This window comes from Malaclemys terrapin, chromosome 7 (assembly GCF_027887155.1).
Source record: "Malaclemys terrapin pileata isolate rMalTer1 chromosome 7, rMalTer1.hap1, whole genome shotgun sequence".
NCBI lineage: Eukaryota > Metazoa > Chordata > Testudines > Emydidae > Malaclemys > Malaclemys terrapin.
Genome location: NC_071511.1, coordinates 83646581 through 83669712, shown reverse-complemented (window position 1 = coordinate 83669712; position 23132 = coordinate 83646581). Strand labels below are relative to the sequence as shown.

The 23132-nt window shown below is 40.7% G+C and overlaps 1 protein-coding gene across 3 annotated transcripts in view; it reads left to right on the top strand.

The window, feature by feature from the left end:
* Nucleotides 1-23132, top strand: part of RUFY2 (RUN and FYVE domain containing 2) — a 59014-nt gene continuing 35882 nt past the window's right edge. For all 3 annotated transcript variants that reach the window (XM_054034762.1, XM_054034760.1, XM_054034763.1), the window contains exons 1-5: nucleotides 1-75; nucleotides 2548-2721; nucleotides 4072-4189; nucleotides 10422-10523; nucleotides 14192-14315. In XM_054034762.1, the coding sequence (XP_053890737.1) occupies nucleotides 72-75; nucleotides 2548-2721; nucleotides 4072-4189; nucleotides 10422-10523; nucleotides 14192-14315 (522 nt within the window). In that variant the 5' untranslated portion in view covers nucleotides 1-71. The remainder of the gene's footprint in view (nucleotides 76-2547; nucleotides 2722-4071; nucleotides 4190-10421; nucleotides 10524-14191; nucleotides 14316-23132) is intronic.

Below are 23132 nucleotides of genomic sequence, written 5' to 3'. Positions count from 1 at the left end.
GAAGGGCTGGAGTGGGAGCCGTGCAAGGGAGGCCAGCCCGTCCGCGACAAGCTGGCTGCTGTTCTGTGGCCATGGGTAAGGGGCGCCTCTGCTCCCCGCTCGCAGGGGGTAGGGAGTCGGGGGCAGGCCGCACTGGGGCTCCCCGCTGGGGGTGGGGAGGTAACGGGGTGAGGTGGCGCTTTCCAACGGGTGCGGAGCGACTCCCCGGGCAGCGCGCAGCCCCCGTCCGGCAGCAGCCCGAGGCGGCGGCTGCTGGTCGGTGCGTGGCCTGGCCGCCTCGCGGCAGAACTTGGGGTGGCTCCAGCCGCTTCTGCGCGCCCGAGGCGGGCGGTGTGCGGGAGCCGCCTGCTCCCGGGGGAGGCGGGGCGGCCGGGCAGGTAACCAGGCACCAGGCCGCGGCTCCCTGCAGACAACGGGTCCGAGCAACACCGGGCAGCGCGGTGACAAAGGAGCTGAACCCCCGAGAAGGATGCTTGTCGGCGTGTGGGATGCGGAGCGGGCGCCTGCCTCCGCGGGGCAGACAGCCGGTGGCGGGCGGCTGCTGGGCGAGGTGCTGTCTGGCTGCGGGGGTGGCGGCTGTCTCGCGGGGAGCAGCCCACCAGAGGTTTTGTGGGGACTGGGGAGGGCGGAGCAATGGGAGAGCCTTAGCCGTTGTGATTGCATGGAGGGGAGGGGTGATGGGAAATTGGTTCTTTTTTGGGAAAGAAAAATAAGCATGAATTGTTTGGAGTGCTTTTCAGTAGAGAAGGATCCGCCTTTGCGCATCTTGGGCATGGTGCCACTCCTTGTATAGTGAAGTAGAATGATAGTCCCAGTTGTGTTAAAGTGTGGGCATGTGCAGGTTCCCATCCTGATATATAGCGAAAGGGTTCAATTAAAAAAAAAAAAAAGGACTTAAATCATAAAAGGGTTCAGCTGAATGGCCCATCTTAGTCCAGTTAGGAAGTGCCTGAATTCACAGTGTGTGCACTGTGAATGATGTGTACATTTACAGAATACAAGAGGTTTCCAGAAATGGTCCAGCTGGCCCCTATCCAGCAACACGACCTGCTACCCTGGAACTTTGTGTCTGCCCTGAATCCCAATGAAATCAGTGGGACCCCATGTTGTAGCTGGTCGTGTAATGGTGCAGGTTCAGGGGCTAAGGGAGGACTGATCACTTAAAGCTATCTAAGTTTCTGTTCTTTTCAGTGAAATACCTTATCTGTCTTCTGTGAGAACCAAGTGGATGCATGAGTCTTTGCTATTATCAAAGGCACTTTTTTCCATAATGAAAGAGAAACAGTCAATATCTTCTGTTGGCTCCCAACAAGGTCCTAAATCATGGTGACTCTGACAAAAGAGATCTGAGAGAATAGGCCAGTGTTCCCTCTAATTTTTCCAATGCGTGTGCGGAATTAATTTTGTTATGTGCACCAATATGGAGGTGATGTATGATACATCACCTCCATATTGGTGCACATAACAAAATTAATGTGGTGGGAATGGGGCCGATGGGTTCAGAGTGCGGGAGGGGGCTCGTGGCAGAGGTTTGGGATGTGGGGAGGAGGAGGGGAGGGCTTTAGCTGGGGGTGCGGGCTCTGAGGTGAGGCTGGGGATGAGGGTTTGGGGTGCAGGCTGCCCCAGGGCTATGGCAGGGAGAGAGGACTCCCTCCAGCTCTCTCTCCCTGCTGCAGCACTTGGGCTGGCAGGGAGAGGCGCCTCTCCCTGCCACGGTAGCTCTGGGGCTGGGGCCACGAGATAGGTGCCTCTCCCCCAGCCGTGGCAGGTGTGGGGCTGGGTTGGGGCTGGTCTGGGGCTGGTGGGGAGAGTCATCTCTCCCCGCCGCAGCCTGAGTGCCTGCGCAGCGCTTAGAGGGAAATTAGGCAAAGGCCACTTATAATATATTTGAAAATAGGAGCATAAAAATCATGGGTCAGGCCCCAAAATATCACAAGATTGGGTTAAAAATCATGAGATATAAAAAGATACATTTTGAGTTATTTGCCTTTTCAAACTTTTATTTATAACAGTAAGGGCTAGAAACTTGAAAGAAAGCTTAGATTGTCATGTGATTTCTTTGATTCCAGCAATTATGACTTTAAGAGAAACAAATAGAACGAGGCTCATGATAAAAGTATGAGATTTGGCATTACTGGATTAAGTATCATGACCAAATAATAATTATATAACTCTCATAACACATTCCCTTAGTCATTTTCCATTTTATCAGAAACATATAATGTGCCCTGTTAAAGTGCCCAACTAGTTTTAGGCCCCAATTTAGATTGTTTTGGAAAGTTTTATGTATTATGGGTATTAATATTTTAATGAATTTTGAAAAAAATACAGAAAAGAAACTTGGTTTTGTGTGTCCACTTTAAACTTTCCTGTGTGGAACTGTAACATGTGCATGCTGTTTTATAGCACTGTGACTTTACAGCAGTTAATGGATTTTATTCCTTTGATTAAATACAGATTGGGATCAAAGTGCTTTGAACAGGAAAGCATTTAGTGAATTTTTTTTGCTTTCATAATTGAAATATGCTTATTTTTACTTTGTTTTAGCTGTAAAAGACCCCACAGCTGTAGAAAGAGCAAATTTGCTGAACATGGCTAAATTGAGTATCAAAGGACTGATTGAATCAGCTTTGAGCTTTGGCCGTACTCTGGATTCTGACTATCCACCTTTGCAACAGTTCTTTGTCGTTATGGAGCACTGCCTTAAACATGGTCTTAAAGGTGCAGTAATCATTTTATTCATGTATTTCCTGTTCCAAACCATTTTGAAATTTTGTTTCTAGAATGTGATGCATTATCCTCTTTGTACAACAGTTTGAATATGTATAGCACTCTATAATAAATCTGAAGCTGTTACCACTCAAAAAAGAGATCTTGGAGTTGTGGATAGTTCTCTGAAAACATCCACTCAATGTGCAGCAACAGTCAAAAATGCAAACAGAATGTTGGGAATCATTAAGAAAGGGATAGATAATAAGATAGAAAATATATTGCCTCTATATAAATCCATGGTACGCCCACATCTTGAATACTTTGTGCAGTTGGGGTTGCCCAATCTTAAAAAAGATATATTGGAATTGGAAAAGGTTCAGAAAAGGGCAACAAAAATTATTAGGGGTATAGAATGGCTGCCATATGAGGAGAGATTAATAAGACAGAGACTTTTCAGCTTGGAAAAGAGATGACTCATAGGCGATATGATAGAGGTCTATAAAATCATGACTGATGTTGAGAAAGTGAATAAGGAAATGTTATTTACTCCTTCTCATAACACAAGAACTAGGGGTCACCAAATGAAATTAATAGGCAGCAGGTTTAAAACAAACAAAAGGAAATATTTCTTCATACAACGCACAGTCAACCTGTGGAACTCCTTGCCAAAGGATGTTGTGAAGGCCAAGATTCTAACAGGGTTCAAAAGGGAACTAGATAAATTCATGGAGGATAGGTCCATCAGTGGTTATTGGGCAGGGATGGTGTCCCTAGCCTCTGTTTGCCAGAAGCTGGGAATGAGCGACAGGGAATGGATCACTTGATGATTACCTCTTCTGTTCATTCCCTCTGGAGCACCTGACATTGGCCACGGTCAAAAGATAGGATACTGGGCTAGATGAACCTTTGGTCTGACCCAGTATGGCCATTCTTATGAAGTACTAATAACCATAACAAAAATATTTTACACGCTTACACTTTTTTCTTCTTTGTAAGATACCCCTAAGTGACTATATATGTTTTATCAGGTACCAGGATCAAATGCATGTTACTTATATCTTGATTTAATTTCACTGTTACTCTTACATTGACATGGTTATGCTTCAGCAGATCTGTTTCAAAAATTAAAACAGAATTGCTACTTTATAAGATTCTTTTTAGAAATTCCCAAACCATTGTGACTTATTTTTAAAGGTTAATCAAAGCTTGTTATATAAATATTTATATTCACAGTACAGTATTTTAAAACAATTTATGTAGACAATTTCTAATCCAGGTATGCTGATGTGAACTCTATGTGAGAGAGTGAGCTAAGTAACTTAAATTGTCAACTAAATTATTTTGTTTTCCTTTTCTTAGTAAGAAAATCTTTTCTAAGTTACAATAAAACAATCTGGGGCCCACTGGAACTTGTGGAGAAGTTGTACCCAGAAGCTGAGGAGATAGCAGCTAGTGTCAGAGATTTACCTGGCCTCAAGTGAGTAGTGTTGGTAAAAACATAACATTTGCTGCAATAAAGGTTTAGGGCCTGATCCAGTGCCCATTAGAGTCAATGGAAGGGCTCGCACCCTTAAAGAGCAAAATATATTGTGGCAAAAGTAGTACTTGGATTTTAGATACTGTGTTGAGAGAATTTAGAAGAAGAACCTTTCTCACATTGAAGAAGCTAAATACTTTAAAAATGAAATGCCTTTTATTGTGTTTGTAGAATCATAGAAGAATAGGACTGGAAGGGACCTTGAGAGGTCATTTAGTCCAGTCTCCTGCACTCACGGCAGGACTAAGTATTATCTAGACCATCTCTGACAGGTGTTTGTCTAACCTGCTCTTAAAAATCTCCAGTGATGGAGATTCCATAACCTCCCTAGGCAATTTATTCCAGTGCTTTTAACCACCCTGAGAGTTAGGAAGTTTTTCCTAATGTCCAATCTAAACCTCCCTTGCTGCAGTTTAAGCCCATTGTTTCTTGTCCTATCCTCAGAGGTTAAGAAAAACAATTTTTCTCCCTCCTCCTTGTAACAACGTTTTATGTACTTGAAAACTGTTATCATGTCCCCGCTCAGTCTTCTCTTTTCCAGATTCAACAAACCCCTCATAGGTCATGTTTTCTAGACCTTTAATCATTTTTGTTGCTCTTCTCTGGACTCTCCAGTTTGTCCACATCCTTCCTGAAATGTGGTGCTCAGAACTGGACACAATATTCCAGCTGAAGCCTAATCAGCGAGGAGTAAAGCGGAAGAATTACTTCTTGTGTCTTGCTTACAACACTCCTGCTAATACATCCCAGAATGATGTTTGCTTTTTTTGTAATGGCATTTTATACTGTTGACTCATATTTTGCTTGTGGTCCACTATGACCCCCAGATCCCTTTCTGCAGTACTCCTTCCTAGGCAGTCATTTCCCATTTTGTATGTGTGCAACTGATTGTTCTTTCCTATATGGCGTACTTTGCATTTGTCCTTATTGAATTTCATCCTGTTTACTTCAGACCATTTCTCCAGTTTGTCCAGATCATTTTGAATTTTAATCCTATCCTCCAGAGCACTTGCAACCCCTCCCAGCTCGGTATTGGCTGCAAACTTTGTCAGTGTACTCTCTATGCCATTATCTAAATCGTTGATGAAGATATTGAACAGAACGAGCCCCAGAACTGATCCCTGTGGGACCTCACTCATTATGTCCTTCCAAAATGACTGTGACCCACTGATAACCCTCTGGGAATGGTTTTCCAACCAGTTTTGCACCTACCTCATAGTAGCTCTATCTAGGTTGCATTTCTCTAGTTTATGAGAAGGTCATGCGAGACAGTTTCCAAAGCTTTACTAAAGTCAAGATATACCACGTCTACTGCTTCCCCCCTACTTGCTTCCACAAGGCTTGTTACCCTGTCAAAGAAAGCTATCAGGTTGGTTTGACACAATATGTTCTTGACAAATCTATGCTGACTGTTACTTATCACTTTATTATCTTCTAGATGTTTGCAAATTGATTGCTTAATTATTTACTCCATTGTCTTTCCGGGTACAAAACTTAAAGTGACTAGTCTGTAATTTCCTGGGTTGTCCTTATTTCCCTTTTTATAGATTGGCACTATATTTGCCCTTTTCCAGTCTTTTGGAATCTCTCCGTCTTCCATGACTTTTCAAAGCTAATCACTAATGGTTCAGATATCTCATCTGTCAGCTCCTTGAGTATTCTAGGATGCATTTCATCAGGCCCTGATGACTTGAAGACATCTAATTTGTCTAAGTAAATTTTAACCTGTTCTTTCCCTATTTTAGCCTCTTCTAATCCTACCTCATTTTCACTGGCATTCACGATGTTAGACGTCCAATCACCACCAACCTTCTTGGTGAAAACCGAAACAAAGAAGTCATTAAGCACCTCTGCCATTTCCACATTTTCTGTTGTTATTTCCCCCCTTTTCCCCCCCCATTGAGTAAAGGGCCTACCCTGTCCTTGGTCTTCCTCTTGCTTCTAATGTATTTGTAGAATGTTTTCTTGATACCCTAATGTCTCTAGTTAGTTTGATCTCATTTTGTGCCTTGCCTTTTCTAATTTTGTCCCTACATACTTGTGTTATTTGTTTATATTCATTCTTTGTAATTTGACCTAGTTTCCACTTTTTGTAGGACTCTTTTTTTGATTTTTAGATACTTGAAGATCTCCTGGTTAAGCCAGCGTGATCTCTTGCCATACTTCCCATCTTTCCTACGCAGTGGGATAGTTTGCTCTTGTGCCCTTAATAATGTCTCTTTGAAAAACTGCCAACTGTCTTCAGTTGTTTTTCCCCTTAGACTTGCTTCCCATGAGATCTTACATATCAACTCCCTGAGTTTGTTAAAGTCTGCCTTCCTGGAATCCATTGTCTTTATTTTGCTGTTCTCCCTCCTACCATTCATTAGAATCATGAACTCTATCATTTCATGATCACTTTCACTGAAGCTGCCTTCCACTTTCAAATTCTCAACCAGTTCCTACCTATTTGTCAAAATCAAATCTAGAACAGCCTCTTCCCTAGAGGCTTTCTCTGCCTTCTGAAATAAAAAATTGTCTCCAATACATTCCAAGAACTTATTGGATAATCTGTGCCCTGCTGTGTTATTTTCCCCACAGACATCTGAGTAGTTAAAGTCCCCCATCACCACCAAGTCCTGTGCTTTGGATGATTTTGTTAGTTGTTTAAAAAAAGCCTCATTCACTTCTTCTTCTTGGTTAGGTGGTCTGTAGTAGACCCCTACCATGACATCACCCTTGTTTTTTACCCCTTTTATCCTTACCCAGAGACTTTCAACAGGTCTGTCTCCTATTTCCATGTCAACCTCAGTCCAAGTGTATATATTTTTAATATATAAGGCAACACCTCCTCCCTTTTCCCCCGCCTGTCCTTCCTGAGCAATACCCTTCTATACCAATATTCTAGTCATGCATATTATCCTATCAGGACTCTGTGATGCCAACTATGTCATAGTTGTGTTTATTTACTAGCATTTCAAGTTTTTCCCTGCTTATTCCACATACTTCTCACATTAGTATACAGACATCTAAGATACTGATTTGATTAGCCCTCCCAGTTCTGTTTTGTCTCTTCTTTATCCCTGCTATAACAGCCCATGCTAGCCGCAAAGGTAATATCCTTATGTCTCAGTTGTACCAATTTTCCAAATGTTGCATAAAAATAGTATAACAAAGACTGTCTTGTAGGTTAACTAGTGAACAGTAATCCACCTGCCTTCCCATTCTTAGCTTGATCAGACGTTAAATGAAATCTTGTCTCTATTTCCAGCATCAAATATGATGTATTTGATATCAGCCAGTGTTGCTGGTATCTAATTATTGGGGGAAAAAATAAAGTGATTGAGACAGTCTTGTAAATGTTTTATTCTTTTTGGTGTGCTGATGTCTTTTGGAATCCTCAAGTTTATTTGTTTCCCGTAGCCTTATTTCAAGTACATGATGCTCCCATGGCATCAGCTGGAGGATGTAACTCTAATCCTCATATTGTGGCAAACAGCACAGTCACTAGACCATTGCAATGACTCTCAGTGATGCAATTTAGTTTGTTTCATGTGCTAGGAAATGTATAGCTTCTAACAGAGTTTCCCAGTCAGTTATATATTTAATCTCTTTGCATTTTGTTCAGTGTTTGGGACCCACCTTTATGTTAGTAAAACTATCTTGAAAAAAAAATATATTTAAAGACAGAGCTGTGCAAAATTTATAGGATTCAGTTTGCAAGAACTGGACCTCCCTGCACAGTTTGGTAGTGGATGTCCACATGCTTCTATCTCAAACCCTCCTGACTCTGTGAGGATTTGAGAGCAGGGCTGAAAATATCGGGGACAAGGGTTGACAACTGTGCAAAGGCCCTAACCTGTGGGGCACCCCAAACTTCTGTAACTGGGGTGAAATGGAAGGGGGTTGGCCCCCAGCAAACTTGATGTACCTAGGCTCTAAATTTCTCTTGATGAGCCTGTTTGCAAGATAGTCTCCAATTTTTTCTAAATAAAATAATTTTTTTTTGAACTTCTATTGTAAACATTTTTAAAAGGACACTCAGATTAAGAAATTATATTTTACCATTTTGTTTTTTTGTTTATTTTTACTTTCTACACAGTGCTTTGCTTGGACAATTAAAATAGGGTGGTTGTTTTCACTGTCTGATTCTCATGCGGTAGCACAGTACTGCACTGTTTGGGTTGCAAACACTGCTGGAAAGTGTTGGCATCCAAACAAAAACTATTTTCCTTCAAATATTTTCAAAAATAAATCCAGGAAAACATTTCTAGTTACAAGGTGGATAAAATCAGTAATGTAATTTTTTTGTTTTAAATTGGATTTTTTACTTAAACATTTTTTCCCAAAAGAAAAATTTATTTAAAATTAAATTTATTATGACAACCTATGTTAAGACCTAAAATTACTGTAGTCTATTAAAATAATTTAAATTATAAAAAGCTACATCAATGAGCCCTCCTCAAGTTGTAGTGAGTTAAAAAGGAGTGGTGCATTTTTAAGTATATACTGAATTAGGAGGAAAACATATTTAACTTTTTGAGATGAACTTAAGCTTTATGAATATATCACAATGTTGTGCACTTCATTAAATATCTGTATTATTTTCGGTCTTTACAGTGGAGTGAATGCTGGTATTTACATACTTCTAAATGTAAATACTTTCTGCTTATGTAGAAAAGCTTTTGCATTAATTACTTGTGGTTTTAGTTTTAGCAGGTGCAGAAAATTTGTTTTTCATTTGGACAAGCTCATTCAAAATTGAGAAACGGACTGGGAAGTGAAAAAGCAGGAAAGCTTGTTTTTTGTCTTCCAATCCATGGGGAGAAAAACAGGTTGGGAGAAGATGAGATCTAGTAATTGTGAAAACTTAAAGGATGTGGAGTGACTCAAGAACCTCTTAATGCCAGCTGGCAAGGGGGTGCAGAGAGGTTATAGGGGTCTCGTGGATCTGACCTATACGTTCCAGTTCACCAAAGTGTGTCACGTGAGGACTCAAATGAAAGCCAGTGTCACATTTGTTATCAATATTGCAACATGTATGCACGGATATTGTGTAAGGACTTATGTATATACATTATGTGTAGGGCCTGGTCACCAAAAAAGGTGAAAGCAGGTTTTTCTTGAAGCAAGATATGCTGCTGCTTCAAGTGATAGTTCTTTTGTGTTTTCTGCACGTGGGTTCACATATGCACAATGTCCCTGAATCCGGAGATTTTTTAGTAGGCAGTGTCCATTGGTCCACTCGTGTGCAGTTGTTTCTGGAATTGGTGTATCAGAAACCACATAACCCTCTTCACAGTATACCCACCAGGTGCGCAGAACTCCCCAGCAGCCAGTCTCTGCAGATGTTTTCCCACAGATCATGAATGGGAGTTCCATGATTCTGTTCTGAATGAGATGTTCACCCAATGGGGAACACTGTCTTGGGTTCTCTTTGCCTTGCAGGAGAACAAGAAACTATCCCAGTACTGCTCTAGGTCAGTTCTGGGCCATGGCTAGAAGGGCAACACCCTGCTGCTACCCTGGATGGATCATCTCACGTATACCTTCCCACCGATTCCACTAATACCACAAATCCTGTGAAAAATCTGTTATGACATGGCTTGAGTTAATGATCCCTTTGTCTAATAAATCAGTTAGTTTTAAATGAAACATGTTTAGATACACAAGAAAAAAAAGTCTATTCTGAAACATTGAAGGTAGATTTATTTAACTAATAAAAAATGCAAAATGCTTGTTTTGTACATTTTTAATTGAATTCCAGTTTTCCAAATGCAACTTGACACAAATCCTGAGTAAAAAATTAACATCTAGTAAATAAGAAATGTAATTCGCCATTTTCTAACATAAGAATGTAAACAATAAGAATGAGTAAATGTATGGTAATATATATGTAAATATAATATAGTCTCTTTCTTAGCTGAAAAATTACCAAATGTAATGTAAAGGCTATATCTGGTTGCAAATCAGCATGTTTTAATAGTTATACTAACCAATGAGAGTGTTTTTTTTTTTTTAATAAAGAAAATAGATAATTGTGCCTTGTATCTTAACTGATTATTGAGTGTTATTCAAATAATAACTTAAAATACCTTTAAAATCTGAATTTGTGTATTAACAAACTGATTCATGAAGGCAATAAGACTAATTGATGTGCAGCAGTATCCTGACTAATTTTTTTTCTTTTCAGAACACCATTGGGCCGTGCCCGGGCGTGGTTACGATTGGCATTAATGCAAAAAAAAATGGCTGATTATCTACGCTGTTTAATCATTCAAAGAGATCTCCTCAGGTTAGTGATTTTGTTGAAATTTTATCTTTTTAAATTAAAAAAAAAATTTGTTTAGGAAATCAAGTCTAGTGTCATATTTGGCACTTTACCATATCATAAAATGTTATTACATTATAACTTCTTGTTTGTGTTATCCTTAGGGCTGTCAATTAATTGCAGTTAACTCATGTGATTAACTCAAAAAAATTAATTGCACTTATAACAATAGAATACCAATTGAAATTTATAAAATATTTTTTGATTTTTTTTCTACATTTTCAATATTGATTTCAATTACAACACAGAATACAAAGTGCACAGTGCTCACTTTATTATTTTTGATTACAAATATATGCACTATAAAAATGATAAACAAAATAAATTGTATTTTTTAATTCACCTTATTCGAGTACTGTAGTGCAATCTCTTTATCATGAAAGTGTAACTTACAAATGCAGACTTTTTTTGTTTACATAACTCCACTCAAAAACAGAACAGTGTAAAACTTTAAAGCCTACAAGTCCACTCAGTCCTACTTCTTATTCTGCCAATCGCTAAGACAAACAAGTTTGTTTACATTGACGGGAAATACTGCTGCCTGCTTTTTATTTACAATGTCACCTGAAAGTGAGGACAGGCGTTCGCATGGCACTTTTGTAGCTGCCATGGCAAGGTATTTACATGCCAGATATGCTAAACATTCGTATGTCCCTTCCATATTTCGGCCACCATTCCAGAGGACATGCTTCCATGCTGATGATGCTTGTTAAAAAAATAATGCACCAATTAAATTTGTGACTGTACTCCTTGGGGGGAGAATTGTATGTCTCCTGTTCTGTTTTACCTGCATTCTGCCATATATTTCATGTTATAGCGGTCTCGGATGATGACCCAGCACATGTTCGTTTTAAGAACACGTTCACAGCCGATTTAACAAAATGCAAAGAAGGTACCAATGTGAGATTTCTAAAAGTAGCTACAGCACTCGACCCAAGGTTTAAGAATCTGAAGTGCCATCCAAAAACAGAGTTACGAGGTGTAGAGCATGCTTTTAGGAGTCTTAAAAGGGCAACACTCTGATGCAGAAACTACAGAACCCAAACCACCAAAAAAGAAAAGCAACTTTCTGCTGGTGGCATCTGACTCAGATGATGAAAATTAACATGCATCAGTCCACACTGCTTTGGGTCATTATCAAGCAGAACCCATTATCAGCATGGAAGCATGTCCTCTGGAATGGTGGTTGAAGCATGAAGGGACAGATGACTCTTTAGCGCATCTGGCATGTAAATATCTTGCAACGCCAGCCACGACAGTGCCATGCCAACCTTGTTTGTCTGAGTGATTGGCTGACCAAGATGTAGGACTGAGTGGACTTGTACGCTCTAAAGTTTTACATTGTTTTATGTTTGAATGCAGGTTTTTTTGTACATAATTCTACATCTGTAAGTTCAACTTTCATGATAAAGAGATTGCACTACAGTACTTGTATGAGGTGAATTTGTTTTTTACAGTGCAAATATTTGTAATAAAAAATAAAGATAAAGTGAGCACTGTACACTTTGTATTGTGTGTTGTAATTGAAACTAATATATTTGAAAATGTAAGAAACATCCAAAAATATTTAAAATAAATGGTATTCTATTGTTGTTTAACAGTGCGATTAATCACAATTAATTTTTTTAATTGCTTGACAGCCCTAGTTCTCCTGCATGAGAGTTATATAAGCTACAAAAAGTCTTAAGACTTCTCATGTTGCTTTCGTTACCTGAAAACTGAATAAATGACAAATACCTAGTGTCACAGATCCACGTGATTGGTGCTATGGCCCCAGGTTTGGAATGGTCACTAGGAAGACTCCCTTCAGTGTGCCAGACCCGCTAGAAGTCTTACCCTTTCTCCAAGTAAGCCATGTGGCTTCAACGGCTCCTTAGACTGGACCTCTGGGCCTTCAGCACTCTTGCTTCACACTGTGAGCTCTGTTCAGCAAGTCCAACTGAGACAGACTTCTCATGGAGACTTGTACACTCTTCAGGGATTAATGCATCTCACTGAGCATTTGCAGTGACACTCACACAGTGCTGTCAAAGCAGTAGGTTTTATTTGTTTATTGGAACACTGCATAGGAAGTCTTTAGGGTAGTATAGAGAACTGCAGGTTAAAGCATAGTCCATTCTGTTTAGGCCAGAGCCCAGCCAAGCTGTAGAGAACCCACTGGTTCAAGCTCTGTCTCTCTGTCTGACCTCCTTTGTTAGACTTTAGGTGAGTAGCTGTTATCCCCCACCTCAACCTCTCCAGTACTTTGATCTCGAACTTGGGATTGTTGTTCAGGTTCCCTAAGGAGAGATGGGAAAATCTTTATCCCTCTAGGTCATTGGTTGCTAGGTGTCAATGTCCTGGCAATTGGATTTGCCATTGTCTTCTCCGATGCTCCACTGATATGGAGACTAAAGCCCAGACAGCTAGGTGACATCCACACCTATGTGTCTCAGCTTGTCCTGAAAGCAAACAGTCACTTTCCACCCACTGGGTAACAATGCAGCATATAGGGGAAACTGAGACACAAACAGAACTCGTAAAAATGTTACAAAAAATTTCCATTGTGTCACACCTAGTCCTTATCATACAGTTTGCTTACAAGTACCTTAAATACATACAATTTAAAATATAAAAAGTAATTGAGTGCACACACTCAATAAGAAAACCAAAGCTTTATGAGAAAGTTTACCAGTGGAGTTGCTGTGAATTGATACTTCTTATAAACTAGCAGTTACTGGCCTATCCAGGCATGTAGTTCTGGAATTGGGTTGTAACAGTTACCAGAAATAGTTTTTCTTAAGAAAAATCTTCTGGAAAATTTTATCCTATATATTTCAAGGGGCTTAATCTTGAAGTGGGCAGTGCATCTCAGTAACTCAGGAATTTGCAATATACCCCTACTCTAAGTATTAAGCTCCTGGTCTTAAAACCATGTGTAAACTTCATATGAAATCAATGAGACTAGTTGTGCATGAAGTTACACTAGATATATTGTAACAAAATATCTGTGATTTGACTCTTAACTATTGCTTCCAGTTTGTGTTCGTCATGGTCTGTCATACTTTTCTGTTGAGAGCACTGTATTTCTGTTGCATACATCCCAAAACTTTGTTTTTAACAAAAATAAATTCAGAGAGGTAGGAAGAGGAGGTAAGATTTTGACACTGTGTCTGTTGGGCATGTAACTTTGTTAATGGAACATACATTTCTTTAAAGACTGCTACAGCTTTAGGAAATTCTTCCTGCCCCTTTCCTCCCCCCTACCAGTCTCTTGTCTGGTTTCTTACTCCTTTGATTTCAAGCCCTGATTCTCTTAAAAATTCAAATACGCTATGCGTGAAGTATCCCCAGAACATTTCACAAATATGGCAAGATTTCCTTTAGCATTTTTACAAAACATGTGGCACTATTTCCCATAATTACCACTTTTCTTGCATTTTCTAGTGTCCCTGCTTTCCTCTTAGTTAAACATCAGTGATGAAGTCACAGTATGTACAGATCTGATTAATCTTTAAGAACATCAGAGTAAGGCTAAAATTACAGGAACAGATTTACACTCCATTTACCAGTGATGTACTAAATCTCAATATGTTAAAATGTTGCAGGAAATAAATAATTATTCTGATACAAGATGTTTTATTACTTTACAGTGAATTTTATGAATATCATGCACTGATGATGGAAGAAGAAGGAGCAGTTATTGTTGGGCTCTTGGTTGGGTTAAATGTGATAGATGCTAACCTGTGTGTAAAGGGAGAAGACTTAGATTCACAAGTAAGTGAATTATAAACTTCTTTAACCACCCAGTCTTTTGAAAGGAACTTTTAAAGAAAATGGCCAATGCTTTTATAGAGGCAGATGCATAGCTGCTTATAAATATGTTCCCATCTGTTCATCCATGACAATGAATTTTCTTTACAAAATTATTTGAAATTAAACACTTTTAGTGATAATTACTGAATTCCAAATTTTCATAGTTAAGTAGAACTGCCTTTTACTAAATAACAGTTCACTATTGAATCATAGGGGTAAGTTATCTACAGTTGTTGCTGTTATTTACTTGTATTATTGTTCTGCCTGCAGTGTGCTAGGAATTTATTAGAAGACATAATCTGTGCCTTGAAAATTTTATAATCTAAGATGACAAGCAACATACAACTGCCAATAAAAAAATGCATGTATATTTTATACATTTTTTAAAAATTACATAAATTCAAGTATCCCCAAATACCTCTCTACCCAGTCTTGGTTAGTTTGCTAATTTGTTGTAGGAGACAGGGTAGAAATGAGTCTTGAAGAGTGATTTGAAGGAGAAGATAGTGGCCTTACAAATGAGTTTGAGTGGCATTCTGTGTGTAAGGGTCGATGTAGGAGAAGCTGACAAATAGGGCATCATTGACCGTGAAGAAGGCTGGAGGTGATGCTGTCAGAGGCAAACTAGGATAAGTAGAGAGTGACAGTTATGAAGGGTCTTGGAAAATTAATACAAGAAGCTTGAACTTGGTGTGTAGAGCCCTGCAAATTTGTGGATATCTGCTTTATATCTGCAGACCATTTTTGCAGATCACGGATTGGATGTGGATACAAATTTTGTATCTGTGCAGGTCTCTATTGATGTGTTGGAAAAGAAATAGGTAGTGGGGAGAGGACTTAATATGATCAGAATAATAGGCATGGGAAGATGATCTCAGTATTTGTTTGTGGTATAGACTGGAATAGGGTGGTATGGATGTCAGGCCAGATTAAGGAAGTGGTGAAGTAGTGAAGTTATGAAAAATGAGGGCATGAGCAAGAGTTTTAGCTGTGTGGACAAAACCTGGATTTGGGCACAACCTGGATATGGGGAAAAGAATTGGGGTAGGGAGCATGCTAGTGGTGTCAGCAGTGAAGAAAAATAGAAGGGTGTGGAGACGGTGGAAGATAGAGAATTCAGTTTTGACCAAGTGAAGTTTAAGCTGACAGCAAGACACCTGGGAGCCAGTCTGAGACAAGAGTCTGGATCCTGGGAGACAAATCCAGAATGAAAAGATAGATATGTCAGTCAAGAGTGTAAAGACTGAAACCATGTGAGAGAGAAGTGTGTATGGTGGGGTGCAACAAAGGACAGAGTCCATGGAAAGTGAGAGTAGACAGGAAGAGGGGGGACGTCAAAAGAAACAGTGAAGGAGCAATTAAAAGAGCATGAGGAAAACTAGGAGAGAACAGTGTTGTGAACGCCAAAGGAGGGCAAGATTTAAAGGAATCATTTATTCTCAGTAATTTCAAAAGTAGCAGAGAGATCAGAGGATGAAGGTGGACTAAGGGCCCTGAGATATGGCCCTGAAGAGGTTGCTAGAGACCTTGGTGAAGTGAAGAGGGCAGAAGTCTTGTTGGAGGGAATTAAGGATGGAGTCAAGGGAGAGGAACTCAAGGGAACGATTGTAAATTGCCTGTTCAATTATTTCTTCTTCTTCGGATTGTCCTTATTTGTGGTGTACTTTAGATTGTGCATGTGCTCCTTGCACCCAGACTAGAGATGTTTCTTCCCTAGCAATGTCCATTGGTCTGCGCATGTGCCCTCACACTCTTGTGCTTCGCACCAAGGAGATCAATAGGGCAGCCTGACCACTATCATCTTAGGCCTGGTCTACACTACGAGTTCCTTCATGTAACCAACAGCCCTCCTCCCCAAGTTCCATAGCCTCCTCACCCTAACTATATAAAAAACTGTCCCATAGCTTTGCAATCTCCCCCCTGGGTTGGAAGCGATCTCTGTAACTGACACAGACATTCCGTCTCTCCCTCCCTCCAACCCTGGTCTTCCTGTGATTGCAGGAGAGTATGACAAGAATCCCCAGATTTAAAAGCTGCATCAAATGCCACAAGCCCTTCCTGGTTACAGATTACCATGACACCTCTCTGTACTGCCACATCCCTTCCAGGTGCAGTATCTGTAGGTCATCACCAATATGTAGGGCAAGAATGAATGCTTACCCCCCTTCTGCTACGGACAGGCCCGGACCCTCCTGCCTTGTCCTTGAGGACTCGTAGCAGGCGCTGCTTCAGCGTGGGTAATTCCTGGGCACTCACAAGGCCAGGGTCCGCAGGTGAGACTGTTTGTTTAAAGCAATTCTTATAGCTACTTTTAATTATCACCTCCTTCTAAGGGAGGGCATATTCACCCACAAGCAGGCTCTGGCAGGAAACACTGCTGTTTTTTATTTTTACACTTTACAGTTTTAGGCTTTTTTTATTTTTTTTTTATTTGTTTATTTAGCTAAGTGGCTACAAGCCAGCTCGGCTGGTCAAAGCCAGTTTACTACTAGCTCCCTCCAAACCATTTTCTAACATTAGCCCAAGGTAATTTGTGGTCAACCCCAACAGTCTGTAATTCCCCAGATTGTCTTTATTCCCCTTTTTATACATGGGCACGATATTTGCCCTTTTCCAGTTCTCTGGAATCTCTCCAGTCTTTCATGACTTTTCAAAGATAATCGCTACTGATTCAAATATCTCCTCATTCAGCTTCTTGAGTATTCTAGGTTGTATTTCATCAGGGTCTGGTGACTTGAAGACATCTAACTTGTCTAAGTAATTTTTAATTTGTTCTTTCCGTATTTTGGCCACTCATCCTACCTCATTTTCATTGGCATTCACTATGTTAGATGTCCAATTGCCACTAACCTTTTTGGTGAAAACTGCAACAAAAAAGTATTTAGCACTTCTGCATTTCCACATTTTCTTTTACTCTTCCCCTCCCCCCTCATCATGGAGTAATGGGCCTACCCTGTCCTTGGTCTTCCTCTTGCTTCTAATGTATTTGTAGAATGTTTTCTTGTTGCCCTTTACGTCTGTAGCTAGTTTAATCTCGTTTGTGCCTTGGCCTTTCAAATTTTGTCCCTACATACTTGTGTTATTTGATTATATTCATCCTTTGTAATTTGACCTAATTTCTGCTTTTTGTAGGACTGTTCATTGAGTTTCATTTAGGGAGGTAAATTGGAGCTGGCTAGAGAAACCTGCACCTGATTGGTGAATGGTAATCAGCTGCCAGTCTAATTAGCCTGGGGCTACATACAGGCCCAGAGGAAGGAAGTAAGGGGGACGCCAAAGAGTGGAAGGAGAGCGGTAGCTCTTCCCTCCTGGGTGCAGAAGTTGAGAAGTCCTTAAGGCTGAAAACCCAAGCTGTATGTGGTGAGAAGGTGGTGGGAGTGCATGCTGGAAATAAACTGCACCGGTGATTGCTAAGCCCCAGGGTCTGAGTGATTTGTGAACGCAGCAGAAGCAGGAGCAAAGGGGGCCGTGCTACAATCACTTTAACCCAAGCTGCCTTCCACTTTCAAATTCTCAACCAGTTCCTCCCTATTTGTCAAAATCAAATCTAGAACAGCCTCATTTTGATTAAAAAATTAGAATGATATAAAATTAACATGGCACACATTAAATGGATTAAAACAGATCTCAAAATGTAACTGTAAACGGGGAATTGTCATTGAGTGGGTCTGTTTCCAATGGGGCTCCACATGGTTTGGTTTTTGGCCCTACACTATTTTACATTTTTATCAGTGCCTGGAAGAAAACATAAAATCACCACTGATAGTTTTCAGATGACCCAAAAATTGGGGGAGTGGTAAATATTGATGAGGACAAGTTACTGATTCAGAGCAGTCTAGATTGTTTGGTAAACTGCGCTTGAGTAAGCTATGTGTTTTAATACGGCTACATGTAAATGTATACATCTGAGAACAGAGAATGTAGGCTATACTTACTTACAGGATGGGGGACTCTATCCTGGGAAGCAGTGACCCTGAAAAAGGTTTGAGGGTGATGGTGAATGATCAGTTGAACACGAGCTCCCAGTGTGATGCTGTGACTGAAAGAACTAATGTGATCTTGGGATGCATAAATAGGGGAATCTCAAGTAGGAGTAGAGATGTTGTTATTTTACTTCTGAATTTGGAACTGGTGCAATCACTGCTGGAATATTGTGTCCAGTTGTGGTGCCCGCAATTCAAGAAGAATGTTAATACATCAGAGAGGATTCAGAGAACAGTCACAAGAACGATTAAAAGATTAGAAAAACATGCCTTATAGTGACATACTCAAGGAGCTCCGTCTGTTTAGCTTAACAAAGAGAAGGTTGTGACTTACTTATAGTCTGTAAATATCTATGTGCGAAACAAATATTTAATAAGGAGCACTTCAGTCTAGCAGAGCAAGGTATAACACAGTCGAATGGCTGAAAGTTGAAGCTAGATGAAATAAAGCATAAATTTTTAGCAGTGAGAGTAATTAACCACTGGAACAATTTACCAAGGTTTGTGGTGGATTCTCCATCACTGACAATTTTTAAATTAAGATATCTAAAAGATCTGCTGTAGGAATTGTTTTGGGGAAGTTCTATGGCCTGTGCTAGATAGAAGGTCAGACTGGATGATCACAGTGGTCCCTTCTCACCTTAGAATCTATGAATAGTACGAGGAAAGGACTTACCACCCCAACCCAGTCATGCTTCTCTCAGGGCATGGTATCTGGATGGATGTCGGAAATAGAAAAAGCCTACTCAGCTTACATCGAGACCATCCTGAGCAGAAGTAGAAAGGACTCTACCAGGAATTGTTATTGTAGCCTGATTCTTTAAAGATTAATAATTGCATTGGTTGCCAATTGATACTAATTTAATGAGCTGGGGGTAAAAGGGTTCTATCCCCGAATCAGAAACAACAGAATTAAAACTAAGAAGTTCAATATCTTGTGGGGAACCCAAGACTATATGGCAAAGACACTGAAGGCAAAGCAAAGCCTTAGCCACTTTTATTAACACAATCAGTAAAGACAAGAAAGCTCCAAACCTCATAAACAAATGTCCCTAATGCTATAATATTGCTATCTTTGGTATCATTCTTTGCATATGCTCGTATAGTTACCCTTCCTTGGGGATCTGGCGGTTAGAGACAAAGGACCAGCTCTGTTCCTGGCATGCCAAATGAGGCCAATGGTCCAGACCCCTAATGCCCAAAGGATAATGGATAATAACGATGAAGAGCGAAGGGTAAATGATGGAAAGCTAGGACCCGTTACATGCTGGCTTTGCATATTATGGGGCCTGGAATCTATCATGAATATTTATTTAGATACCCAGCCTCCCATATCCATATCTAACTTCCTCACCCTAATAACATTGGGATGCCTTTATACTATAGATTAGCATAATAATGCCTTTTGGCTCATTACCATATACGTCAACTATTGCTAAAGCAAGTTTGTGATTAAACATCTGCCAACAATTTTATCCTAAAATAACCAAGCCTAATATCAGTTCTGTATTCCTGGAGATGCTTGGCATCATTATGTACCAACTCCCCTTGTAAGCAAGCTTTTCCCAGTTCCCCAAAATCTATGCCATGTTATCTATGCTAAGGTTCGTAGGCCTGCTTCACTTATGCTAACCTGTTTAAGCCAATGTCTTACAGTATACAAGCCTGTAGGTTCCTTGCATTGCTACTAAATGAAAGGCTAAGCTAGCTCTATTGGCTACATTATGAAGCAGGTGGAAAAGAATTATGTTTTGGTGTGACCAATGAGGGATTTCCTCTTTATGAGCACAGATTCTGGACATGTTGGACAACCTTCTGCCCTTAAAATCCATGGGGCTATCTATTAGTTCCCTGGGGCTACCTTGGCAGCCATCAGTGCATTTAATCCACCAGTCATCAAATAGTGTTTTTTTTTCCCCTCCTCACCTAGTCTCTTCCCACTTCTTGAAGGGTATGACTAGACCCCTCCCTTTGGTGGCTAAACTGGTACCAGCCTGGGACATTAACTTTGTTTTATCAACTCTCACCAAATCACAGTTGAAGCCTCTAGCATCTTGCTCTCTGATGCATATCTCTATGAAGGTAGTGTTTTTGGTCACGATCACATTGGCCAGAAGAGTTGGAGTTAGGGGTGCTCATGGCAGGACCTCTCAGTACAGTTTTCTTAAGAATACGGTGTCCACGGCACTGCATCCAAAGTTCATCCTGAAGGCATTAACCAAAGCTTCTGTTTACTGGTATTCTAGCCTAAGCCTTTCTCTAACAGAGAAGTGGCATGACACTCACTGGATGTGCGTAGGACTCTTGCCTTTTACCTGCAAAGGACAAAATCATTTTGAGAGTCTCCTAGGCTCTTTGTATCATTTGTGGAATGAAGGAAAGGAGAAGGGACCATTTCCTCCCAGAGGCTGTCAAAATAGATCTTGGGATTCATCCTACTCTACTATGAGATGAACAGTAAGCCTCCTGAAGGCAGTGTGAGAGCACATTCAGTGAGAGCTGAGACAACATTGGTAGCTTCCCTGAGAGAGACATCCCTCTTACACCCATCTGGAAAGAAGCAACTTTGAGTTCTGTACACTCATTTGCTAGACATTAGCTGCTGATGCAAGCAGCCACCTCTGATGTTTCTTTTGGGCAGGGTAGTTCTATAGTTTGTTATATTATAGGACTTCAGGCACTGCTTGTGAATCACTTGAAGTGCACTGCACAGGGACAGAAGAATGGGTTACCTTGTAGTAACTTGAGTTCTTTGAGATGTGTTATGCCTGTGACGTTGCACTCTATATGATTTTATGAAAATATGCTAATGAGTATGAATATAATGTAACTGGAATATGCTTCTTGCAAAAGATCTCTTGTAAGGTATCATTACAAAGCTTATAATCTACTAAGTGTGGTCATCGTGTTTGTATAAATGTATCACTCTGGTATCTGAAACTAGAAATACACCTCTACCTGGATATAATGCTGTCCTCGGGAGCCAAAAAATCTTACCGAGTTATAGGTGAAACCGCGTTATATCGAACTTGCTTTGATCCACTGGAGTGCGCAGCCCCGCCCCCCCCCCCAGAGCACTGCTTTACCGCGTTCTATCAGAATTCATGTTATATCAGGTCACGTTATATCGGGGTAGAGGTGTATGAAATATAACTCTGAGGGCCTATTGTACTTATGCAAAGTGTGGGCCATTAATGGTGGTTTGGAACTTTGATGACTCCCATTAACCAGGACAATTGACTGTGGATGGCTCTGTTTGCAGGCAGACCTTCCTGTGAGTCAGGCTGGGAGGAATGAAGGTTAGGGGTCTTACAGTGACATGTGATTATGTCACCTGAACTGGAACCCATCTTTAACCTGGTGTTTTTCCATTGAGAAGGAGGGGTGGGAACCCAGAGGGACAAAGGATTCCCGCCTTATGCAAAAGATATATAAGTTGGTGGAACAGAACAAAAGGGGCAGCCATCATGAGAAATCCCCTAGCTACCACCTGAGTTGGAACAAGGGCTGTACCAGGGGAAAGGACTGTGCCCAGACTAGGAAGGCATCCAATCTGTGAAAGAAACTCATTGAAACATCTCTGAGGTTGAGATTTTATCTGTATTCAGTTTTATTACTATATTAGGCTTAGATTTGCATGTTTTATTCTATTTTACTTGGTAATTCACTTTGTTCTGTCTGCTACTACTTGGAACCACTTTAATCCTACTTTCTGTATTTAATACAGAGTATATTAATACCTGGGGGGCGGGGAAAGCGGGCCGCGGCAAACAGCTGTGCATATCTCTCTATCAATGTTATAGAGGGCGAACAATTTATGAGTTTATCCTGTATAAGCTTTATATGGGGTAAAACGGATTTATTTGGGGTTTAGACCCCATTGGGAGTTGGGCATCTGAGTGTTAAAGACAGGAACACTTCTATAAGCTGCTTTCAGGTTAAGTCTGCAGTTTTTGGGCACATGGTTCAGACCCTGGGTCTGTGTTGGAGCGGATTGGCATGTCTGGCTCAACAAGACAGGGTGCTGGAGTCCTGAGCTGGCAGGGAAAGCAGGGGCAGAAGTAGTCTTGGCACATCGGTTGGCAGTTTCCATGGGGTTTTTGTGATCCAACCCGTCTTAATGCCTATGTATAGTGCACCACCTGCCCTCCTTCCCTGCTATCTGGTCTGTTACTGGGAACTGGTGGTAGAGAAGGAATTAAGATGACTGTGGTCTGGCAGCCCTCTTTATTCCCTTGGTGCAGAGCATGAGGAGAGTGAGGGCACATGCACAGACCAGATGGACACTGCTAGGGAGAAGTCTGTGGTCCTGATGTGTGGAGTGCATGCTCAACCTGATGTGTGCTACACATAGGGACAACACATCTTGAAGAACTCGTTTTACTACAAGGTGAATAACCCATCCTTTTGAGGTGAAGGGAAGAAGGGAGATGAAGCAGTAGTTAGGCAAGTGGGACAAAAGTAGTTTGTTTTGCGCGGATGGTGAAGATCAGATCATGCGTGCGTTGTGCTGGAAACAGGCAGTCAGGGAGGACATGAGAGTGAAGGTAAGGGAGGTCAGTAGTCAGGATGGGATAGGATCCAAGGGGACAGGTTTGAAGAATTACAGACCAAAACTTTGACATTTGTGACGGTGTCGGAGGAGGAAAAGTTGTGTAGAGAGGTGGGGAAAGAGTGGAAGGAAAACTGTACATCCTGTATGTTTTCTCTTTGAAAAAATTGACAGAATCTAGTGCTGATGGGAGCATGATATCAGGGGTTCTTAAAGGAAGGCTAAGGTTGTGTATAAGCGGTT